Source organism: Salvelinus fontinalis, unplaced genomic scaffold (genome assembly GCF_029448725.1).
Source record: "Salvelinus fontinalis isolate EN_2023a unplaced genomic scaffold, ASM2944872v1 scaffold_1814, whole genome shotgun sequence".
Taxonomy (NCBI): domain Eukaryota; kingdom Metazoa; phylum Chordata; class Actinopteri; order Salmoniformes; family Salmonidae; genus Salvelinus; species Salvelinus fontinalis.
The window spans coordinates 1-21,360 of record NW_026602023.1 but is presented as its reverse complement, the minus strand read 5'-3'; the positions used below and the strand labels follow the sequence as shown (position 1 = coordinate 21,360).

Genomic DNA, 21,360 nt, shown 5'->3' with positions numbered 1-21,360 from the left:
TGAGTCTCTGAGTCTCTCCTCTGTGTCCCTCTAGGATAAAGTGGTTTACCGCTGGCCTATCAAGGAGTCTCTGTGTCTCTCCTCTGTGTCCCTCTAGGATAATGAGTCTCTGAGTCTCTCTGTGTCCCTCTAGGATAAAGAGGTTTACCGCTGGCCTATCAAGGAGTCTCTGAGTCTCTCTGTGTCCCTCTAGGATAAAGAGGTTTACCGCTGGCCTATCAAGGAGTCCCTGAGTCTCTCTGTGTCCCTCTAGGATAAAGAGGTTTACCGCTGGCCTATCAAGGAGTCTCTGAGTCTCTCTGTGTCCCTCTAGGATAAAGAGGTTTACCGCTGGCCTATCAAGGAGTCTCTGAGTCTCTCCTCTGTGTCCCTCTAGGATAAAGAGTCTCTGAGTCTCTCCTCTGTCCCCCTCTAGGATAAAGAGGTTTACCGCTGGCCTATCAGGGAGTCTCTCCTCTGTGTCCCTCTAGGATAAAGAGGTTTACCGCTGGCCTATCAAGGAGTCTCTGAGTCTCTCCTCTGTGTCCCTCTAGGATAATGAGTCTCTGAGTCTCTCCTCTGTCCCCCTCTAGGATAAAGAGGCTCTGAGTCTCTCCTCTGTGTCCCTCTAGGATAAAGAGTCTCTGAGTCTCTCCTCTGTCCCACTCTAGGATAAAGAGTTGTACCGCTGGCCTATCAAGGAGTCTCTGAAGACGATGATGGTGTGGTGCTGGAGCATAGAGAGGACCAGGGAGGGAGACCCAGCCAGCCTACACAACAGAGGACGTAGGATCTCTCAGATCAGCCAGGTAGGAGACAGCCACAGCCTTTACAGTAACAACGTACAGTACTGACTGTTAAATGTTCATACTTCCTGCTACTCCATCCATTCTAATGTATCATACTGCTCCTAGTGTTGCTTTTACAATGGTCGTCCCCAATCTCCTCTCTGATTCACACACTTCAGTAGGGACATTCCCAACAGTAGACACCGACTGTTCAGCATAGCGGAATATACAGTATGTCCATCACCTGTCAGAGAAAACTACAGGACATGTCAGGTAGCTAACAGTCCTGAGAAGAGTCCTGAGACTACAGGACATGTCAGGTAGATAACAGTCCTGAGACTATAGGACATGTCAGGTAGATAACAGTCCTGAGACTATAGGACATGTCAGGTAGATAACAGTCCTGAGAAGAGTCCTGAGACTACAGGACATGTCAGGTAGATAACAGTCCTGAGACTACAGGACATGTCAGGTAGCTAACAGTCCTGAGACTACAGGACATGTCAGGTAGCTAACAGTCCTGAGACTACAGGACATGTCAGGTAGATAACAGTCCTGATACTACAGGACATGTCAGGTAGCTAACAGTCCTGAGACTACAGGACATGTCAGGTAGCTAACAGTCCTGAGACTACAGGACATGTCAGGTAGGTAACAGTCCTGAGACTACAGGACATGTCAAGTAGATAACAGTCCTGAGACTACAGGACATGTCAGGTAGCTAACAGTCCTGAGACTACAGGACATGTCAGGTAGCTAACAGTCCTGAGACTACAGGACATGTCAGGTAGCTAACAGTCCTGTCTCTCCCTCTGTGTTCTGTTCAGCAACACTCTGTCGAAGGAGCTCCAGGTTTCAGCCCCAGACCCATCGACATGAGCAATGTGACACTGTCCCGGGACCTGCACGTGAGTGACACGCTATACATACTCTGAGTGACACGGTACACATATTCTGAGTGACACGGTACACATATTCTGAGTGACACGCTACACATAGTCTGAGTGACATGTGGCACACTACACATACTGAGTGACATGCTACACATATTCTGAGTGACACACTACACATACTCTGAGTGACACGCTACACATACTCTGAGTGACACGCTACACATACTCTGAGTGACACACTACACATACTCTGAGTGACACGCTACACATACTCTGAGTGACACGGTACACATACTCTGAGTGACACGCTACACATACTCTGAGTCACATGTGACACACTACACATACTGAGTGACACGATACACATACTCTGAGTGACACGCTACACATACTCTGAGTGACACGCTACACATACTCTGAGTGACACGCTACACATACTCTGAGTGACACGCTACACAGACTCTGAGTGACACGCTACACAGACTCTGAGTGACTCGCTACACAGACTCTGAGTGACACACTACACATACTCTGAGTGACACGCTACACATATTCTGAGTGCCACACTACACATACTCTGAGTGACACACTACACATACTCTGAGTGACACGCTACACATACTCTGAGTGACACGGTACACATACTCTGAGTGACACGCTACACATACTCTGAGTCACATGTGACACACTACACATACTGAGTGACACGATACACATACTCTGAGTGACACGCTACACATACTCTGAGTGACACGCTACACATACTCTGAGTGACACGCTACACATACTCTGAGTGACACGCTACACAGACTCTGAGTGACACGCTACACAGACTCTGAGTGACTCGCTACACAGACTCTGAGTGACACGCTACACATACTCTGAGTGACATGTGACACACTACACATACTGAGTGACACGATACACATACTCTGAGTGACACGCTACACATACTCTGAGTGACACGCTACACATACTCTGAGTGACACGCTACGCGTACTCTGAGTGACACGCTACACATACTCTGAGTGACACGCTACACATACTCTGAGTGACACGTTACACATACTCTGAGTGACACGCTACGCGTACTCTGAGTGACACGCTACGCGTACTCTGAGTGACACGCTACACATATTCTGAGTGACATGCTACACATACTCTGAGTGACATGCTACACATACTCTGAGTGACATGCTACACATACTCTGAGTGACACGCTACAAGTTCTGTGTTACTTGCAACACAAAATGTGTGTATAATGATTGTGACGTGTGTATAATGGTTAAGATGTGTGTTTAATGGTTATGACAAAGTAAGCACCAGTCTAATTATTAACTAAAATGTTTCTTCTTTCCATTGTTTTCAGTCTATGGCAGAACTGCTTGCAGAGAACTATCATAATATTTGGGCGAAGAAGAAGAAGCTGGAACTAGAAGCCAAAGGTGCGTACAGTAGGACAGATTGTCCTTCAGGACAGACTTATCTCTGGTCTGTTAGCTTCCAACACAAAGGAACCAGCTGTTCCTGCTCTTGAATTTGTAACTGCTTTCCTGTTCTTGATCTGTTTCTGTGCCACTCTGTGTCTCTCTCTGTCTCCTGTGTTTAATAGGTAGAACAGTACTCTTTACTGATGAAGGTAACATGACGTCCAACTGTAGCTTAGGCTGCTGCTAGACATCCAACTAGACGACCTTAGATAGCTGTTAGACATCCAACTAGAAGACCTTAGATAGCTGTTAGACACAGAACTAGAAGACCTCAGATAGCTGCTAGACGTCCAACTGTAGCTTAGGCTGCTGCTAGACCTCCAACTAGAGACCTCAGATAGCTGCTAGACATCCAACTAGAAGACATTAGATAGCTGCTAGACATCCAACTAGAAAAGACCTCAGATAGCTGCTAGACATCCAACTAGAAGACCTTAGATAGCTGCTAGACATCCAACTAGAAGACCTCAGATAGCTGTTAGACATCCAACTAGAGACCTCAGATAGCTGCTAGACATCCAACTAGAAGACCTCAGATAGCTGCTAGACATCCAACTAGAAGACCTTAGATAGCTGCTATACCTCCAACTAGAAGACCTTAAATAGCTGTTAGACATCCAACTAGAAGACCTTAGATAGCTGCTAGACATCCAACTAGAAGACCTTAGATAGCTGTTAGACATCCAACTAGAAGACCTTAGATAGCTGCTAGACATCCAACTAGAAGACCTCAGATAGCTGCTAGACATCCAACTAGAGACCTTAGATAGCTGTTAGACATCCAACTAGAAGACCTTAGATAGCTGTTAGACATCCAACTAGAAGACCTTAGATAGCTGCTAGACATCCAACTAGAAGACCTCAGATAGCTGTTAGACATCCAACTAGAAGACCTCAGATAGCTGCTAGACCTCCAACTAGAAGACATTAGATAGCTGCTATACATCCAACTAGAAGACCTCAGATAGCTGCTAGACCTCCAACTAGAAGACCTCAGATAGCTGCTAGACCTCCAACTAGAGACCTCAGATAGCTGCTAGACATCCAACTAGAAGACCTTAGATAGCTGTTAGACATCCAACTAGAAGAGACCTTAGATAGCTGTTAGACATCCAACTAGAAGACCTTAGATAGCTGCTAGACCTCCAACTAGAAGACCTTAGATAGCTGCTAGACATCCAACTAGAAGACCTTAGATAGCTGCTAGACATCCAACTAGAAGACATTAGATAGCTGCTAGACATCCAACTAGAAGACCTCAGATAGCTGCTAGACCTCCAACTAGAAGACATTAGATAGCTGCTAGACATCCAACTAGAAGACCTCAGATAGCTGCTAGACACAGAACTAGAAGACCTCAGATAGCTGCTAGACACAGAACTAGAAGACCTTAGATAGCTGCTAGACATCCAACTAGAAGACCTTAGATAGCTGCTAGACATCCAACTAGAAGACCTTAGATAGCTGCTAGACATCCAACTAGAAGACCTCAGATAGCTGCTAGACATCCAACTAGAAGACCTTAGATAGCTGCTAGACATCCAACTAGAAGACCTCAGATAGCTGTTAGACATCCAACTAGAAGACCTTAGATAGCTGCTAGACATCCAACTAGAAGACCTTAGATAGCTGCTAGACATCCAACTAGAAGACCTTAGATAGCTGCTAGACACAGAACTAGAAGACCTCAGATAGCTGCTAGACACAGAACTAGAAGACCTTAGATAGCTGCTAGACATCCAACTAGAAGACCTTAGATAGCTGCTAGACATCCAACTAGAAGACCTTAGATAGCTGTTAGACATCCAACTAGAAGACCTTAGATAGCTGTTAGACATCCAACTAGAAGACCTTAGATAGCTGTTAGACATCCAACTAGAAGACCTCAGATAGCTGCTAGACATCCAACTAGAAGACCTTAGATAGCTGTTAGACATCCAACTAGAAGACCTCAGATAGCTGTTAGACATCCAACTAGAAGACCTTAGATAGCTGCTATACATCCAACTAGAAGACCTTAGATAGCTGCTAGACATCCAACTAGAAGACCTTAGATAGCTGCTAGACATCCAACTAGAAGACCTTAGATAGCTGCTAGACATCCAACTAGAAGACCTTAGATAGCTGCTAGACATCCAACTAGAAGACCTTAGATAGCTGCTAGACATCCAACTAGAAGACCTTAGATAGCTGCTAGACATCCAACTAGAAGACCTTAGATAGCTGCTAGACATCCAACTAGAAGACCTCAGATAGCTGCTAGACATCCAACTAGAAGACCTTAGATAGCTGCTAGACATCCAACTAGAAGACCTTAGATAGCTGCTAGACATCCAACTAGAAGACCTTAGATAGCTGTTAGACATCCAACTAGAAGACCTTAGATAGCTGTTAGACATCCAACTAGAAGACCTTAGATAGCTGTTAGACATCCAACTAGAAGACCTCAGATAGCTGCTAGACATCCAACTAGAAGACCTTAGATAGCTGTTAGACACAGAACTAGAAGACCTTAGATAGCTGCTAGACATCCAACTAGAAGACCTCAGATAGCTGTTAGACATCCAACTAGAAGACCTTAGATAGCTGCTAGACATCCAACTAGAAGACCTTAGATAGCTGCTAGACATCCAACTAGAAGACCTCAGATAGCTGCTAGACATCCAACTAGAAGAACTTAGTTAGCTGCTAGACACAGAACTAGAAGAGACCGTAGGTCGCTTCACCTCAGAATCAGCAGCCGGAGTACTACCTGAGCTGGTTTTAAACTCTTTTTGTAGTTGCACTGTAGGTTAATGACTGTGTTTGTTGGGCCCACAGCTATACTGTGTTGGCAGGGCCCACAACTATACTGTGTTGGCTGGGTCCACAGCTATACTGTGTTGGCAGGGTCCACAGCTATAATGTGTTGGCAGGGCCCATAGCTATACTGTGTTGGCTGGGCCCACAACTATACTGTGTTGGCAGGGCCCACAGCTATACTGTGTTGGCTGGGTCCACAGCTATACTGTGTTGGCTGGGCCCACAGCTATACTGTGTTGGCAGGGCCCACAACTATACTGTGTTGGCAGGGCCCACAGCTATAATGTGTTGGCAGGGCCCATAGCTATACTGTGTTGGCTGGGCCCACAACTATACTGTGTTGGCAGGGCCCACAGCTATACTGTGTTGGCTGGGCCCACAGCTATACTGTGTTGGCAGGGCCCATAGCTATACTGTGTTGGCAGGGCCCACAACTATTCTGTGTTGGCAGGGCCCACAGCTATACTGTGTTGGCAGGGCCCACAGCTATACTGTGTTGGCAGGGCCCACAGCTATACTGTGTTGGCTGGGTCCAGAGCTATACTGTGTTGGCAGGGCCCACAACTATACTGTGTTGGCTGGGTCCACAGCTATACTGTGTTGGCTGGGTCCACAGCTATACTGTGTTGGCTAGGTCCACAGCTATACTGTGTTGGCAGGGCCCACAACTATACTGTGTTGGCTGGGTCCACAACTATACTGTGTTTGTTGGCTGGGCCCACAGTAATACTGTGTTGGCTGGGTCCACAGCTATACTGTGTTGGCTGGGCCCACAACTATACTGTGTTGGCTGGGCCCACAACTATACTGTGTTGGCAGGGCCCACAGCTATACTGTGTTGGCAGGGCCCACAGCTATACTGTGTTGGCAGGGCCCACAGCTATACTGTGTTGGCAGGGCCCATAGCTATACTGTGTTGGCTGGGCCCACAGCTATACTGTGTTGGCAGGGCCCATAGCTATACTGTGTTGGCAGGGCCCACAGCTATACTGTGTTGGCAGGGCCCATAGCTATACTGTTCTGGCTGGACCCACAGCTATACTGTGTTGGCAGGGTCCACAGCTATACTGTGTTGGCTGGGCCCATAGCTATACTGCGTTGGCAGGGCCCACAGCTATACTGTGTTGGCTGGGCCCACAGCTATACTGCGTTGGCAGGGCCCACAACTATACTGTGTTGGCTGGGCCCACAGCTATACTGTGTTGGCAGGGCCCACAGCTATACTGTGTTGGCTGGGTCCACAGCTATACTGTGTTGGCAGGGCCCATAGCTATACTGTGTTGGCTGGGCCCACAGCTATACTGTGTTGGCAGGGCCCACAGCTATACTGTGTTGGCAGGGCCCACAGCTATACTGTGTTGGCTGGGTCCACAGCTATACTGTGTTGGCAGGGCCCACAGCTATACTGTGTTGGCTGGGTCCACAGCTATACTGTGTTGGCAGGGTCCACAGCTATACTGTGTTGGCTGGGTCCACAGCTATACTGTGTTGGCTGGGCCCACAGCTATACTGTGTTGGCAGGGCCCACATCTATACTGTGTTGGCTGGGCCCACAACTATACTGTGTTGGCTGGGCCCACAACTATACTGTGTTGGCTGGGCCCACAGCTATACTGTGTTGGCTGGGCCCACAGCTATACTGTGTTGGCAGGGCCCATAGCTATACTGTGTTGGCAGGGCCCACAACTATACTGTGTTGGCAGGGCCCACAGCTATACTGTGTTGGCAGGGCCCACAGCTATACTGTGTGCAGGGCCCACCGCTATACTGTGTTGGCTGGGTCCATAGCTATACTGTGTTGGCAGGGCCCACAACTATACTGTGTTGGCTCGGTCCACAGCTATACTGTGTTGGCTGGGTCCACAGCTATACTGTGTTGGCTGGGTCCACAGCTATACTGTGTTGGCAGGGCCCACAACTATACTGTGTTGGCTGGGTCCACAACTATACTGTGTTGGCTGGGCCCACAGTAATACTGTGTTGGCTGGGTCCACAGCTATACTGTGTTGGCTGGGCCCACAACTATACTGTGTTGGCTGGGCCCACAACTATACTGTGTTGGCAGGGCCCACAGCTATACTGTGTTGGCAGGGCCCACAGCTATACTGTGTTGGCAGGGCCCACAGCTATACTGTGTTGGCAGGGCCCATAGCTATACTGTGTTGGCTGGGCCCACAGCTATACTGTGTTGGCAGGGCCCATAGCTATACTGTGTTGGCAGGGCCCACAGCTATACTGTGTTGGCAGGGCCCATAGCTATACTGTGTTGGCAGGGCCCACAGCTATACTGTGTTGGCTGGGTCCACAGCTATACTGTGTTGGCAGGGCCCACATCTATACTGTGTTGGCAGGGCCCACAACTATACTGTGTTGGCTGGGCCCACAACTATACTGTGTTGGCAGGGCCCACATCTATACTGTGTTGGCAGGGCCCACAGCTATACTGTGTTGGCTGGGCCCACAACTATACTGTGTTGGCAGGGTCCACAGCTATACTGTGTTGGCAGGGTCCACAGCTATACTGTGTTGGCAGGGTCCACCGCTATACTGTGTTGGCAGGGCCCACAGCTATACTGTGTTGGCAGGGCCCATAGCTATACTGTGTTGGCAGGGTCCACAGCTATACTGTGTTGGCAGGGCCCACAGCTATACTGTGTTGGCAGGGTCCACAGCTATACTGTGTTGGCTGGGTCCACAGCTATACTGTGTTGGCAGGGTCCACAGCTATACTGTGTTGGCAGGGCCCACAGCTATACTGTGTTGGCAGGGCCCACAGCTATACTGTGTTGGCTGGGTCCACAGCTATACTGTGTTGGCAGGGCCCACAGCAGGAGGAAGGGCATCACCTTCACACAAGGACGAGGACTCTCCAAACAGTCACTCCTGCTTCTATGACGTCCTATAGTAGTACACCTGTAGTCTTGCTTTGCACGTGATTTCCTAACTGCTGGTTTGATTTTCATTTCAGTTAACAACCAGCAGGTGTCACTGTGACACTGTGTGACTTCCTCTCATTCACTGACACTGCAACGGTCAATGTCCCCACTATTTTTCAAACATCAAAAAATGTATTTCTCTGTCTCAGTGTTTCCTCTGATCTTGTTACAGGAGGAGGGAACCATCCCTTACTGGTGCCCTATGACACGCTCACCGCCAGAGAGAAATACAAAGACAGAGGAAAAGCCCAAGACATTCTCAAGTTCTTTCAGATTAATGGCTACACTGTATCCAGGTGAGGAGGGTTACACTGTCTGACTGACTGATTGACTGACTGGTTGTTAACTGATTATCTGACTGACTGATTGACTGACTGGTTGTTAACTGTTTATCTGACTGACTGATTGACTGACTGGTTGTTAACTGATTATCTGACTGACTGATTGACTGACTGGTTGTTAACTGATTATCTGACTGACTGACTGCCTGTCTGTAAACTGATTATCTGACTGACTGACTGACTGCCTGTCTGTAAACTGATTATCTGACTGACTGACTGACTGCCTGTCTGTAAACTGATTATCTGACTGACTGACTGACTGCCTGTCTGTAAACTGATTATCTGACTGACTGACTGACTGCCTGTAAACTGATTATCTGACTGACTGACTGACTGCATGTCTGTAAACTGATTATCTGACTGACTGACTGCCTGTCTATAAACTGATTATCTGACTGACTGACTGACTGGTTGTTAACTGATTATCTGACTGACTGACTGACTGCCTGTCTGTAAACTGATTATCTGACTGACTGACTGGTTGTTAACTGACTGACTGACTGACTGCCTGTCTGTAAACTGATTATCTGACTGACTGACTACCTGTCTGTAAACTGATTATCTGACTGACTGACTACCTGTCTGTAAACTGATTATCTGACTGACTGACTGGTTGTTAACTGATTATCTGACTGACTGACTGACTGCCTGTCTGTAAACTGATTATCTGACTGACTGACTGGTTGTTAACTGACTGACTGACTGACTGCCTGTCTGTAAACTGATTATCTGACTGACTGACTACCTGTCTGTAAACTGATTATCTGACTGACTGACTACCTGTCTGTAAACTGATTATCTGACTGACTGCCTGGTTGTTATCTGATTATCTGACTGACTGACCGCCTGTCTGTAAACTGATTATCTGACTGAGTGCCTGGTTGTTATCTGACTGACTGACTGCCTGTCTGTAAACTGATTATCTGACTGACTGACTGGTTGTTAACTGACTGACTGAATGACTGCCTGTCTGTAAACTGATTATCTGACTGACTGACTGGTTGTTAACTGACTGACTGAATGACTGCCTGTCTGTAAACTGATTATCTGACTGACTGACTGGTTGTTAACTGACTGACTGAATGACTGCATGTCTGTAAACTGATTATCTGACTGACTGACTGACTGCCTGTCTGTAAACTGATTATCTGACTGACTGCCTGTCTGTAAACTGATTATCTGACTGACTGACTGGTTGTTAACTGACTGACTGAATGACTGCCTGTCTGTAAACTGATTATCTGACTGACTGCCTGTCTGTAAACTGATTATCTGAGGTGACTGACTGACTGCCTGTGTATCAGTATGTAAGCTGACTGGTTGACTGACTGATTGACTGATTGTCTGACTGGCTGACTGACTGGTTTACCTCTACAGGGCCATGAAAGAGCAGGAGCTGGATACCCCCTCCATAGAGAAGCGTTTTGCCTACACCTTTCTGCAGCAGCTCATCACTGATGTAGACGGGGCCCACGAACACATGCTGGAGTCTGGTGAGGATAACACATTGGCTAAGTCCCCAACGGCACCCTATTGTCATAGAGCTCTGGTTAAAAGTAGTGCACTACATAGGGAATAGGATGCCATAGAGCTCTGGTTAAAAGTAGTGCACTACATAGGGAATAGGATGCCATGGAGCTCTGGTTAAAAGTAGTGCACTACTTAGGGAATAGGATGCCATAGGGCTCTGGTCAAAAGTAGTGCACTACATAGGGAATAGGATGACATAGGGCTCTGGTCAAAAGTAGTGCACTACATAGGGAATAGGATGACATAGGGCTCTGGTCAAAAGTAGTGCACTACATAGGGAATAGGATGCCATAGGGCTCTGGTCAAAAGTAGTGCACTACACAGGGAATAGGATGACATAGGGCTCTGGTCAAAAGTAGTGCACTACGTAGGGACTAGGGTTCCATAGGGCTCTGGTCTAAAGTAGTGCACTACATAGGGAATAGGATGCCATAGGGCTCTGGTCAAAAGTAGTGCACTACACAGGGAATAGGATGCCATGGAGCTCTGGTCAAAAGTAGTGCACTACATAGGGAATAGGATGACATTGGGGATTAAGCCATTCTCTGCTACTTAAATGAATATTACTTCAATTTAAACATCAACAATACTAATGTCTATTATTCCACTAAATCTTTGACTCTGTCCCTCTTCTGATGTCCCCCTCCCCTCTATAAGACGTTGGGACACCACCGAAAGGAGAGAGCGTTCCTCACGAGCAGCAGATGAAGTTTTTTGGAAAGGTGAGACTGACTCCGGCTCCACCATGTCCTACAACAATCAAACACACAAACAGGTCTACTGTTGGAGCTCCACCACGTCCTACAACAATCAAACACACCAACAGGTCTACTGTAGGTCTACTGTTGGAGCTCCACCATGTCCTACATCAATCAAACACACCAACAGGTCTACTGTTGGAGCTCCACCATGTCCTACATCAATCAAACACACCGACAGGTCTACTGTTGGAGCTCCACCATGTCCTACAACAACCAAACACACCAACAGGTCTACTGTTGGAGCTCCACCATGTCCTACATCAATCAAACACACCAACAGGTCTACTGTTGGAGCTCCACCATGTCCTACATCAATCAAACACACCGACAGGTCTACTGTTGGAGCTCCACCATGTCCTACAACAACCAAACACACCAACAGGTCTACTGTTGGAGCTCCACCATGTCCTACAACAACCAAACACACCAACAGGTCTACTGTTGGAGCTCCACCATGTCCTACAACAATCAAACACACCAACAGGTCTACTGTTGGAGCTCCACCATGTCCTACATCAATCAAACACACCAACAGGTCTACTGTCGGAGCTCCACCATGTCCTACAACAACCAAACACACCAACAGGTCTACTGTTGGAGCTCCACCATGTCCTACAACAACCAAACACACCAACAGGTCTACTGTTGGAGCTCCACCATGTCCTACAACAACCAAACACACCAACAGGTCTACTGTTGGAGCTCCACCATGTCCTACAACAATCAAACACACCAACAGGTCTACTGTTGGAGCTCCACCACGTCCTACAACAATCAAACACACCAACAGGTCTACTGTTGGAGCTCCACCATGTCCTACATCAATCAAACACACCAACAGGTCTACTGTAGGTCTACTGTTGGAGCTCCACCATGTCCTACATCAATCAAACACACCAACAGGTCTACTGTTGGAGCTCCACCATGTCCTACAACAATCAAACACACCAACAGGTGTACTGGTGGAGCTCCACCATGTCCTACAACAATCAAACAGGTCTACTGTTGGAGCTCCACCATGTCCTACAACAATCAAACAGGTCTACTGTTGGAGCTCCACCACGTCCTACAACAACCAAACACACCAACAGGTCTACTGTTGGAGCTCCACCACGTCCTACAACAACCAAACACACCAACAGGTCTACTGTTGGAGCTCCACCATGTCCTACAACAACCAAACACACAAACATCAACCTCAGAAGACCAAGTAGTATTTACGTAATACACTGAGCTCCGACGGGACAGTGACACATTGTTGGGTTGTTTTGGCTCCGTACTCCAGCACTTTGGATTTGAAATTATACAATTACTATGAGGTTAAAGTGCAGCCTGTCAGCTTTCATTTCCATATCAGGTGAGGAAGTGACAGAGTCTTAAATGTCATACCCCCCAAAATGACATATCCTCTGTTATTGTAATGAGAGGTTAGCATGTCTTGGAGGTATGCTACCCTCCTCTGTTATTGTAATGAGAGGTTAGCATGTCTTGGAGGTATGCTACCCTCCCCTGTTATTGTAATGATGAGAGGTTAGCATGTCTTGGAGGTATGCTATCCTCCCCTGTCATTGTAATGGTGAGAGGTTAGCATGTCTTGGAGGTATGCTAACCTCCCCTGTTATTGTAATGGTGAGAGGTTAGCATGTCTTGGAGGTATGCTATCCTCCCCTGTCATTGTAATGGTGAGAGGTTAGCATGTCTTGGAGGTATGCTATCCTCCTCTGTTATTGTAATGAGAGGTTAGCATGTCTTGGAGGTATGCTACCCTCCCCTGTTATTGTAATGAGAGGTTAGCATGTCTTGGAGGTATGCTACCCTCCTCTGTTATTGTAATGAGAGGTTAGCATGTCTTGGAGGTATGCTACCCTCCCCTGTTATTGTAATGATGAGAGGTTAGCATGTCTTGGAGGTATGCTATCCTCCCCTGTCATTGTAATGGTGAGAGGTTAGCATGTCTTGGAGGTATGCTATCCTCCTCTGTTATTGTAATGAGAGGTTAGCATGTCTTGGAGGTATGCTACCCTCCCCTGTTATTGTAATGATGAGAGGTTAGCATGTCTTGGAGGTATGCTATCCTCTCCTGTCATTGTAATGGTGAGAGGTTAGCATGTCTTGGAGGTATGCTACCCTCCCTTGTTATTGTAATGGTGAGAGGTTAGCATGTCTTGGGGGTATGCTATCTTCCCGTGTTATTGTAATGATGAGAGGTTAGCATGTCTTGGAGGTATGCTACCCTCCCTTGTTATTGTAATGGTGAGAGGTTAGCATGTCTTGGGGGTATGCTAACCTCCCCTGTTATTGTAATGATGAGAGGTTAGCATGTCTTGGGGGTATGCTAAACTCCCCTGTTATTGTAATGATGAGATGTTAGCATGTCTTGGAGGTATGCTAACCTCCCCTGTTATTGTAATGATGAGAGGTTAGCATGTCTTGGAGGTATGCTAACTTCCCCTGTTATTGTAATGATGAGATGTTAGCATGTCTTGGGGGTATGCTAACCTCCCCTGTTATTGTAATGATGAGAGGTTAGCATGTCTTGGAGGTATGCTAACCTCCCCTGTTATTGTAATGGTGAGAGGTTAGCATGTATTGGAGGTATGCTAACCTCCCTTGTTATTGTAACGATGAGAGGTTAGCATGTCTTGGAGGTATGCTAACCTCCCCTGTTATTGTAACGATGAGAGGTTAGCATGTCTTGGAGGTATGCTACCCTCCCCTGTTACTGTAATGGTGAGAGGTTAGCATGTCTTGGGGGTATGCTAACCTCCCCTGTTATTGTAATGGTGAGAGGTTAGCATGTCTTGGAGGTATGCTATCCTCCCGTGTTATTGTAATGATGAGAGGTTAGCATGTCTTGGAGGTATGCTACCCTCACCTGTTATTGTAATGATGAGAGGTTAGCATGTCTTGGAGGTATGCTAACCTCCCCTGTTATTGTAATGATGAGAGATTAGCATGTCTTGGAGGTATGCTAACCTCCCCTGTTATTGTAATGCTGAGAGGTTAGCATGTCTTGGGGGTATGCTAACCTCCCCTGTTATTGTAATGCTGAGAGGTTAGCATGTCTTGGGGGTATGCTAACCTCCCCTGTTATTGTAATGATGAGATGTTAGCATGTCTTGGGGGTATGCTAACCTCCCCTGTTATTGTAATGATGAGATGTTAGCATGTCTTGGAGGTATGCTAACCTCCCCTGTTATTGTAATGGTGAGAGGTTAGCATGTCTTGGAGATATGCTAACCTCCCCTGTTATTGTAATGCTGAGAGGTTAGCATGTCTTGGAGGTAATCTGAAACACAACCAAAATAAACAGCCAACAAGTTTGTACAGTCCCAAGCTTTATGTAATCATTGCGTGCTAGGAATCAGGGACCAAATACACATATAAGTGAATTTGTCCCAATACTTTTGGTCTCCTAAAATGGAGGGTCTATGTACAAAAGGGGCTGTAATTTCTAAACGATTCACCCGATATGGATGAAAATACTCCCAAATGAAAGCTGACAGTCTGCACTTTGACCTCCTAGTCATTATATAATTTCAAATCCAGAGTGCTGAAATACAGAGCCAAAACAACTAAACATGTGTCACTGTGTCAGTACTGTTGGAGCTCAGTGTTCTGTAGGACTACTGTTGGAGCTCAGTGTTCTGTAGGTCTACTGTTGGAGCTCAGTGTTCTGTAGGTCTACTGTTGGAGCTCAGTGTTCTGTAGGTCTACTGTTGGAGCTCAGTGTTCTGTAGGTCTACTGTTGGAGCTCAGTGTTCTGTAGGTCTACTGTTGTAGCTCAGTGTTCTGTAGGTCTACTGTTGGAGCTCAGTGTTCTGTAGGTCTACTGTTGGAGCTCAGTGTTCTGTAGGTCTACTGTTGGAGCTCAGTGTTCTGTAGAACTAACTGTTGGAGCTCAGTGTTCTGTAGGTCTACTGTTGGAGCTCAGTGTTCTGTAGAACTAACTGTTGGAGCTCAGTGTTCTGTAGGTCTACTTGAATAGTGAAACATCATTTTATCCTGATTTTCTATCATTTAGCAGAGAGGACATCAGTGATGAAACACATCCTGGCTCCTATTCCCTATATAGTACACTACTTTATACTACAGCCCTATTCCCTATATAGTGGACTACTTTATACTACAGCCCTATTCCCTATATAGTGCACTACTTTATACTTCAGCCCTATTCCCTATATAGTGCACTACTTTATACTACAGCCCTATTCCCTATATAGTGGACTACTTTATACTACAGCCCTATTCCCTATATAGTGGACTACTTTATACTACAGCCCTATTCCCTATATAGTGCACTACTTTATACTACAGCCCTATTCCCTATATAGTGCACTACTTTATACTACAGCCCTATTCCCTATATAGTGCACTACTTTATACTACAGCCCTATTCCCTATATAGTGCACTACTTTAGACCAGGGCCCTATTCCCTATATAGAACACTACTTTATACTACAGTCCTATTCCCTATATAGTGCACTACTTTAGACCAGGGCCCATAGGGAATAGGGTACCATTTGGAACACATCCCGTATTATAACCACAGACCAAGTCTGATTCTAGGTCTGATGCAGGGACTAGCCAGGCTACTGTGTGACAGGTTGAAATGAGCTCAGACAAAAGTTGTGTTTACCATCGACTCAATAGTGACAAGCAGCAGGGCCTTGTACAATAACACCCAGGCCAGGACAACACCCAGGCCAGGACAACACCCATGCAACAACAAGGTCCAATCATGAGAGGCGCTAGCTAGCAACACAGACTCATTGGTTATAGGACCTTAGTCTCTCTGAGAAGCTAGAGTCTTTTACGTTCGCCTGAGGAACTATTTCTGACCCGTGAGACTAATGGAACGCTGGGCTCCCTTAGGTGGTCCTGCCATTGGTCGACCAGTACTTCAAGAATCACCGCCTCTACTTCCTTTCCACGGCCATCCGACCAATCAGCAGCGGGGGCCACGCCTCCAATAAGGAGAAGGAGATGGTGACAAGGTGAGGGATTATACTTAGATTCGCATGTCCAATACATTGCTTCAGTCTCTGTAGTACAATGAGAATATTAATACATGGAATGGAATGGTGCTGTGGGATTGTTTAACGTACTCTTTGAAGAGGTCGGGTTTCAGATGTTTGAAGATGTCGGGTTTCAGATGTTTTCAGAAGATGGGCATGGGACTCTGCTGTCTTAGTTTCAGGGGGAAGCTCGTTCCCCCTTTGGGGTGCCAGGAGCACAGTGTTGTTTGACACCCTGGACTGTAGCTCTGGTCCTGACACAGTGTTGTTTAACACCCTGGACTGTAGCTCTAGTCCTGGACTGTAGCTCTAGTCCTGACACAGTGTGGTTTGACACCCTGGACTGTAGCTCTAGTCCTGGACTGTAGCTCTAGTCCTGACACAGTGTTGTTTAACACCCTGGACTGTAACTCTAGTCCTGGACTGTAGCTCTAGTCCTGACACAGTGTTGTTTGACACCCTGGACTGTAGCTCTAGTCCTGGACTGTAGCTCTAGTCCTGGACTGTAGCTCTGGTCCTGACACAGTGTTGTTTAACACCCTGGACTGTAGCTCTGGTCCTGACACAGTGTTGTTTGACACCCTGGACTGTAGCTCTGGTCCTGACACAGTGTTGTTTGACTCCCTGGACTGTAGCTCTGGTCCTGACACAGTGTTGTTTGACTCCCTGGACTGTAGCTCTGGTCCTGACACAGTGTTGTTTGACACCCTGGACTGTAGCTCTAGTCCTGACACAGTGTTGTTTGACACCCTGGACTGTAGCTCTAGTCCTGACACAGTGTTGTTTAACACCCTGGACTGTAGCTTTAGTCCTGGACTGTAGCTCTAGTCCTGACACAGTGTTGTTTGACACCCTGGACTGTAGCTCTAGTCCTGACACAGTGTTGTTTGACACCCTGGACTGTAGCTCTAGTCCTGACACAGTGTTGTTTGACACCCTGGACTGTATCTCTAGTCCTGGACTGTAGCTCTAGTCCTGACACAGTGTTGTTTGACACCCTGGACTGTAGCTCTGGTCCTGACACAGTGTTGTTTAACACCCTGGACTGTAGCTCTAGTCCTGACACAGTGTTGTTTGACACCTTGGACTGTAACTCTAGTCCTGACACAGTGTTGTTTAACACCCTGGACTGTAGCTCTAGTCCTGGACTGTAGCTCTAGTCCTGACACAGTGTTGTTTGACACACCTGGACTGTAGCTCTAGTCCTGACACAGTGTTGTTTAACACCCTGGACTGTAGCTCTAGTCCTGGACTGTAGCTCTAGTCCTGACACAGTGTTGTTTGACACACCTGGACTGTAGCTCTAGTCCTGACACAGTGTTGTTTGACACCCTGGACTGTAGCTCTGGTCCTGACACAGTGTTGTTTGACACCCTGGACTGTAGCTCTGGTCCTGACACAGTGTTGTTTGACACCCTGGACTGTAGCTCTGGTCCTGACACAGTGTTGTTTGACACCCTGGACTGTAGCTCTGGTCCTGACACAGTGTTGTTTGACACCTTGGACTGTAACTCTAGTCCTGACACAGTGTTGTTTAACACCCTGGACTGTAGCTCTAGTCCTGGACTGTAGCTCTAGTCCTGACACAGTGTTGTTTGACACACCTGGACTGTAGCTCTAGTCCTGACACAGTGTTGTTTGAAACCCTGGACTGTAGCTTTGGTCCTGACACAGTGTTGTTTAACACCCTGGACTGTAGCTCTAGTCCTGACACAGTGTTGTTTGACACCCTGGACTGTAGCTCTAGTCCTGACACAGTGTTGTTTAACACCCTGGACTGTAGCTCTAGTCCTGGACTGTAGCTCTAGTCCTGACACAGTGTTGTTTGACACCCTGGACTGTAGCTCTAGTCCTGGACTGTAGCTCTAGTCCTGGACTGTAGCTCTAGTCCTGACACAGTGTTGTTTGACACCCTGGACTGTAGCTCTAGTCCTGGACTGTAGCTCTAGTCCTGACACAGTGTGGTTTGACACCCTGGACTGTAGCTCTAGTCCTGGACTGTAGCTCTGGTCCTGGACTGTAGCTCTAGTCCTGACACAGTGTTGTTTGACACCCTGGACTGTAGCTCTAGTCCTGGACTGTAGCTCTAGTCCTGACACAGTGTTGTTTGAGACCCTGGACTGTAGCTCTGTTGATGTGTAAATCTGAGTGATTCAGACATCACTCACTCTTATAAAGCAGATTTTTCCTCTTCTTCAAGTTGCGTCACTTGATTATCTCTGTCTTTGTTTCCCCTCTTTCCTCCTACATTGTCTTCATCCTCTCGTCAGTCTGTTCTGCAAACTGGGACTTCTTGTCAGACATAGGATATCATTGTTTGGTAAGAAGGCTGTGAAGAGTGTGCTTCTAAGGATAGTGTGGACAATTGGGCCTGTGTCCCAAAATGGCTCCATATTCCTTATATGGTCCACTACTTTTGACCAGATCCCTATGCACTATGTAGTGCACTACTTTTGACCAGATCCCTATGCACTATGTAGTGCACTACTTTTGACCAGATCCCTATGCACTATAAAGGGAATAGGGTGCCATTTGGGACACATCCTATAGTGTAAAGGGGTCTAATACCCCTGTCCCCAGATCCTACCCCTGGTCCCAGCTCCTACTCCTGGTCCCAGCTCCTACCCCTGTTCCCAGATCCTACCCCTGGTCCCAGCTCCTACCCCTGGTTTCAGCTCCTACCCCTTACTGCCAGCTCCTACCCCTGGCCCCCAGCTCCTACCCCTGGTTTCAGCTCCTACCCCTGGTCCCAGCTCCTACCCCTGGTCCCAGCTCCTACCCCTGGTCCCAGCTCCTACCCCTGTTCCCAGCTCTTGGTCCCAGCTCCTACCCCTGTTCCCAGCCCCTACCCCTGTTCCCAGCTCCTACCCCTGTTCCCAGCTCTTGGTCCCAGCTCCTACTACTGTTTCCAGCCCCTACCCCTGTTCCCAGCCCCTACCCCTGGTCCCAGCCCCTACCCCTGGTCCCTGCTCCTACCCCTGGTCCCAGCCCCTACCCCTGGTCCCAGCCCCTACCCCTGGTCCCAGCTCCTACCCCTGTTCCCTGCTCTTGGTCCCAGCTCCTACCCCTGTTCCCAGCTCCTACCCCTGTTCCCAGCTCCTACTCCTGTTCCCAGCTCCTACCCCTGTTCCCAGTTCCTACCCCTGTTCCCAGTTCCTACCCCTGTTCCCAGCTCCTACCCCTGTTTCCAGCTCCTACCCCTGTTTCCAGCTCCTACCCCTGGTCCCAGCTCCTACCCCTGTTCCCAGCCCCTACCCCTGTTCCCAGCTCCTACTCCTGTTCCCAGCTCCTACCCCTGTTCCCAGTTCCTACCCCTGTTCCCAGTTCCTACCCCTGTTCCCAGCTCCTACCCCTGGTCCCAGCTCCTACCCCTGGTCCCTGCTCCTACCCCTGTTCCCAGCTCCTACCCCTGGTCCCAGCTCATACCCCTGTTCCCAGCCCCTACCCCTGTTCCCAGCTCCTACTCCTGTTCCCAGCTCCTACCCCTGTTCCCAGTTCCTACCCCTGTTCCCAGTTCCTACCCCTGTTCCCAGCTCCTACCCCTGGTCCCTGCTCCTACCCCTGGTCCTTGCTCCTACCCCTGTTCCCAGCTCCTACCCCTGGTCCCAGCTCCTACCCCTGGTCCCAGCTCCTACTCCTGTTCCCAGTTCCTACCCCTGTTCCCAGCTCCTACCCCTGTTCCCAGCTCCTACCCCTGTTCCCAGCTCCTACCCCTGTTCCCTGCTCCTACCCCTGGTCCCAGCTCCTACCCCTGGTCCCAGCTCCTACCCCTGGACCCTGCTCCTACCCCTGGTCCCAGCTCCTACCCCTGGTCCCAGCTCCTACCCCTGTTCCCAGCTCCTACCCCTGGTCCCAGCTCCTACCCCTGTTCCCAGCTCCTACCCCTGTTCCCAGCTCCTACCCCTGGTCCCAGCCCCTACCCCTGGTCCCTGCTCCTACCCCTGGCCCCCAGCTCCTACCCCTGGTCCCTGCTCCTACCCCTGTTCCCAGCTCCTACCCCTGGTCCCAGCTCCTACTACTGTTTCCAGCCCCTACCCCTGTTCCCAGCCCCTACCCCTGGTCCCAGCCCCTACCCCTGGTCCCTGCTCCTACCCCTGGTCCCAGCCCCTACCCCTGGTCCCAGCCCCTACCCCTGGTCCCAGCTCCTACCCCTGTTCCCTGCTCTTGGTCCCAGCTCCTACCCCTGTTCCCAGCTCCTACCCCTGTTCCCAGCTCCTACTCCTGTTCCCAGCTCCTACCCCTGTTCCCAGTTCCTACCCCTGTTCCCAGTTCCTACCCCTGTTCCCAGCTCCTACCCCTGTTTCCAGCTCCTACCCCTGTTTCCAGCTCCTACCCCTGGTCCCAGCTCCTACCCCTGTTCCCAGCCCCTACCCCTGTTCCCAGCTCCTACTCCTGTTCCCAGCTCCTACCCCTGTTCCCAGTTCCTACCCCTGTTCCCAGTTCCTACCCCTGTTCCCAGCTCCTACCCCTGGTTCCAGCTCCTACCCCTGGTCCCTGCTCCTACCCCTGTTCCCAGCTCCTACCCCTGGTCCCAGCTCCTACCCCTGTTCCCAGCCCCTACCCCTGTTCCCAGCTCCTACTCCTGTTCCCAGCTCCTACCCCTGTTCCCAGCTCCTACCCCTGTTCCCAGTTCCTACCCCTGTTCCCAGCTCCTACCCCTGGTCCCTGCTCCTACCCCTGGTCCTTGCTCCTACCCCTGTTCCCAGCTCCTACCCCTGGTCCCAGCTCCTACCCCTGGTCCCAGCTCCTACTCCTGTTCCCAGTTCCTACCCCTGTTCCCAGCTCCTACCCCTGTTCCCAGCTCCTACCCCTGTTCCCAGA

General features: G+C 48.7%; 1 protein-coding gene across 1 annotated transcript; it reads left to right on the top strand.

Annotated features, from left to right (window-relative positions):
• The first annotated feature begins 619 nt into the window (after positions 1–619).
• LOC129850093 (ryanodine receptor 2-like) lies at positions 620–19,011 on the top strand. The gene is made up of 8 exons (XM_055916669.1): positions 620–788; positions 1,595–1,675; positions 3,030–3,105; positions 9,061–9,184; positions 10,607–10,722; positions 11,417–11,481; positions 16,397–16,518; positions 18,810–19,011. The coding sequence occupies exons 1-8, from the start codon at positions 696–698 to the stop codon at positions 18,994–18,996; spliced, it is 864 nt and encodes a 287-aa protein (XP_055772644.1). The 5' UTR covers positions 620–695; the 3' UTR covers positions 18,997–19,011.
• The last annotated feature ends 2,349 nt before the right edge of the window (positions 19,012–21,360 follow it).

Coding starts and splice junctions, on each gene's coding strand:
- LOC129850093 (XM_055916669.1), top strand. CDS start 696: ATGATGGTGTGGTGCTGGAGCATAGAGAGGACCAGGGAGGGAGACCCA. Junction 1,676..3,029: donor CACTGTCCCGGGACCTGCAC/GTGAGTGACACG, acceptor CATTGTTTTCAG/TCTATGGCAGAACTGCTTGC. Junction 9,185..10,606: donor AATGGCTACACTGTATCCAG/GTGAGGAGGGTT, acceptor TTACCTCTACAG/GGCCATGAAAGAGCAGGAGC.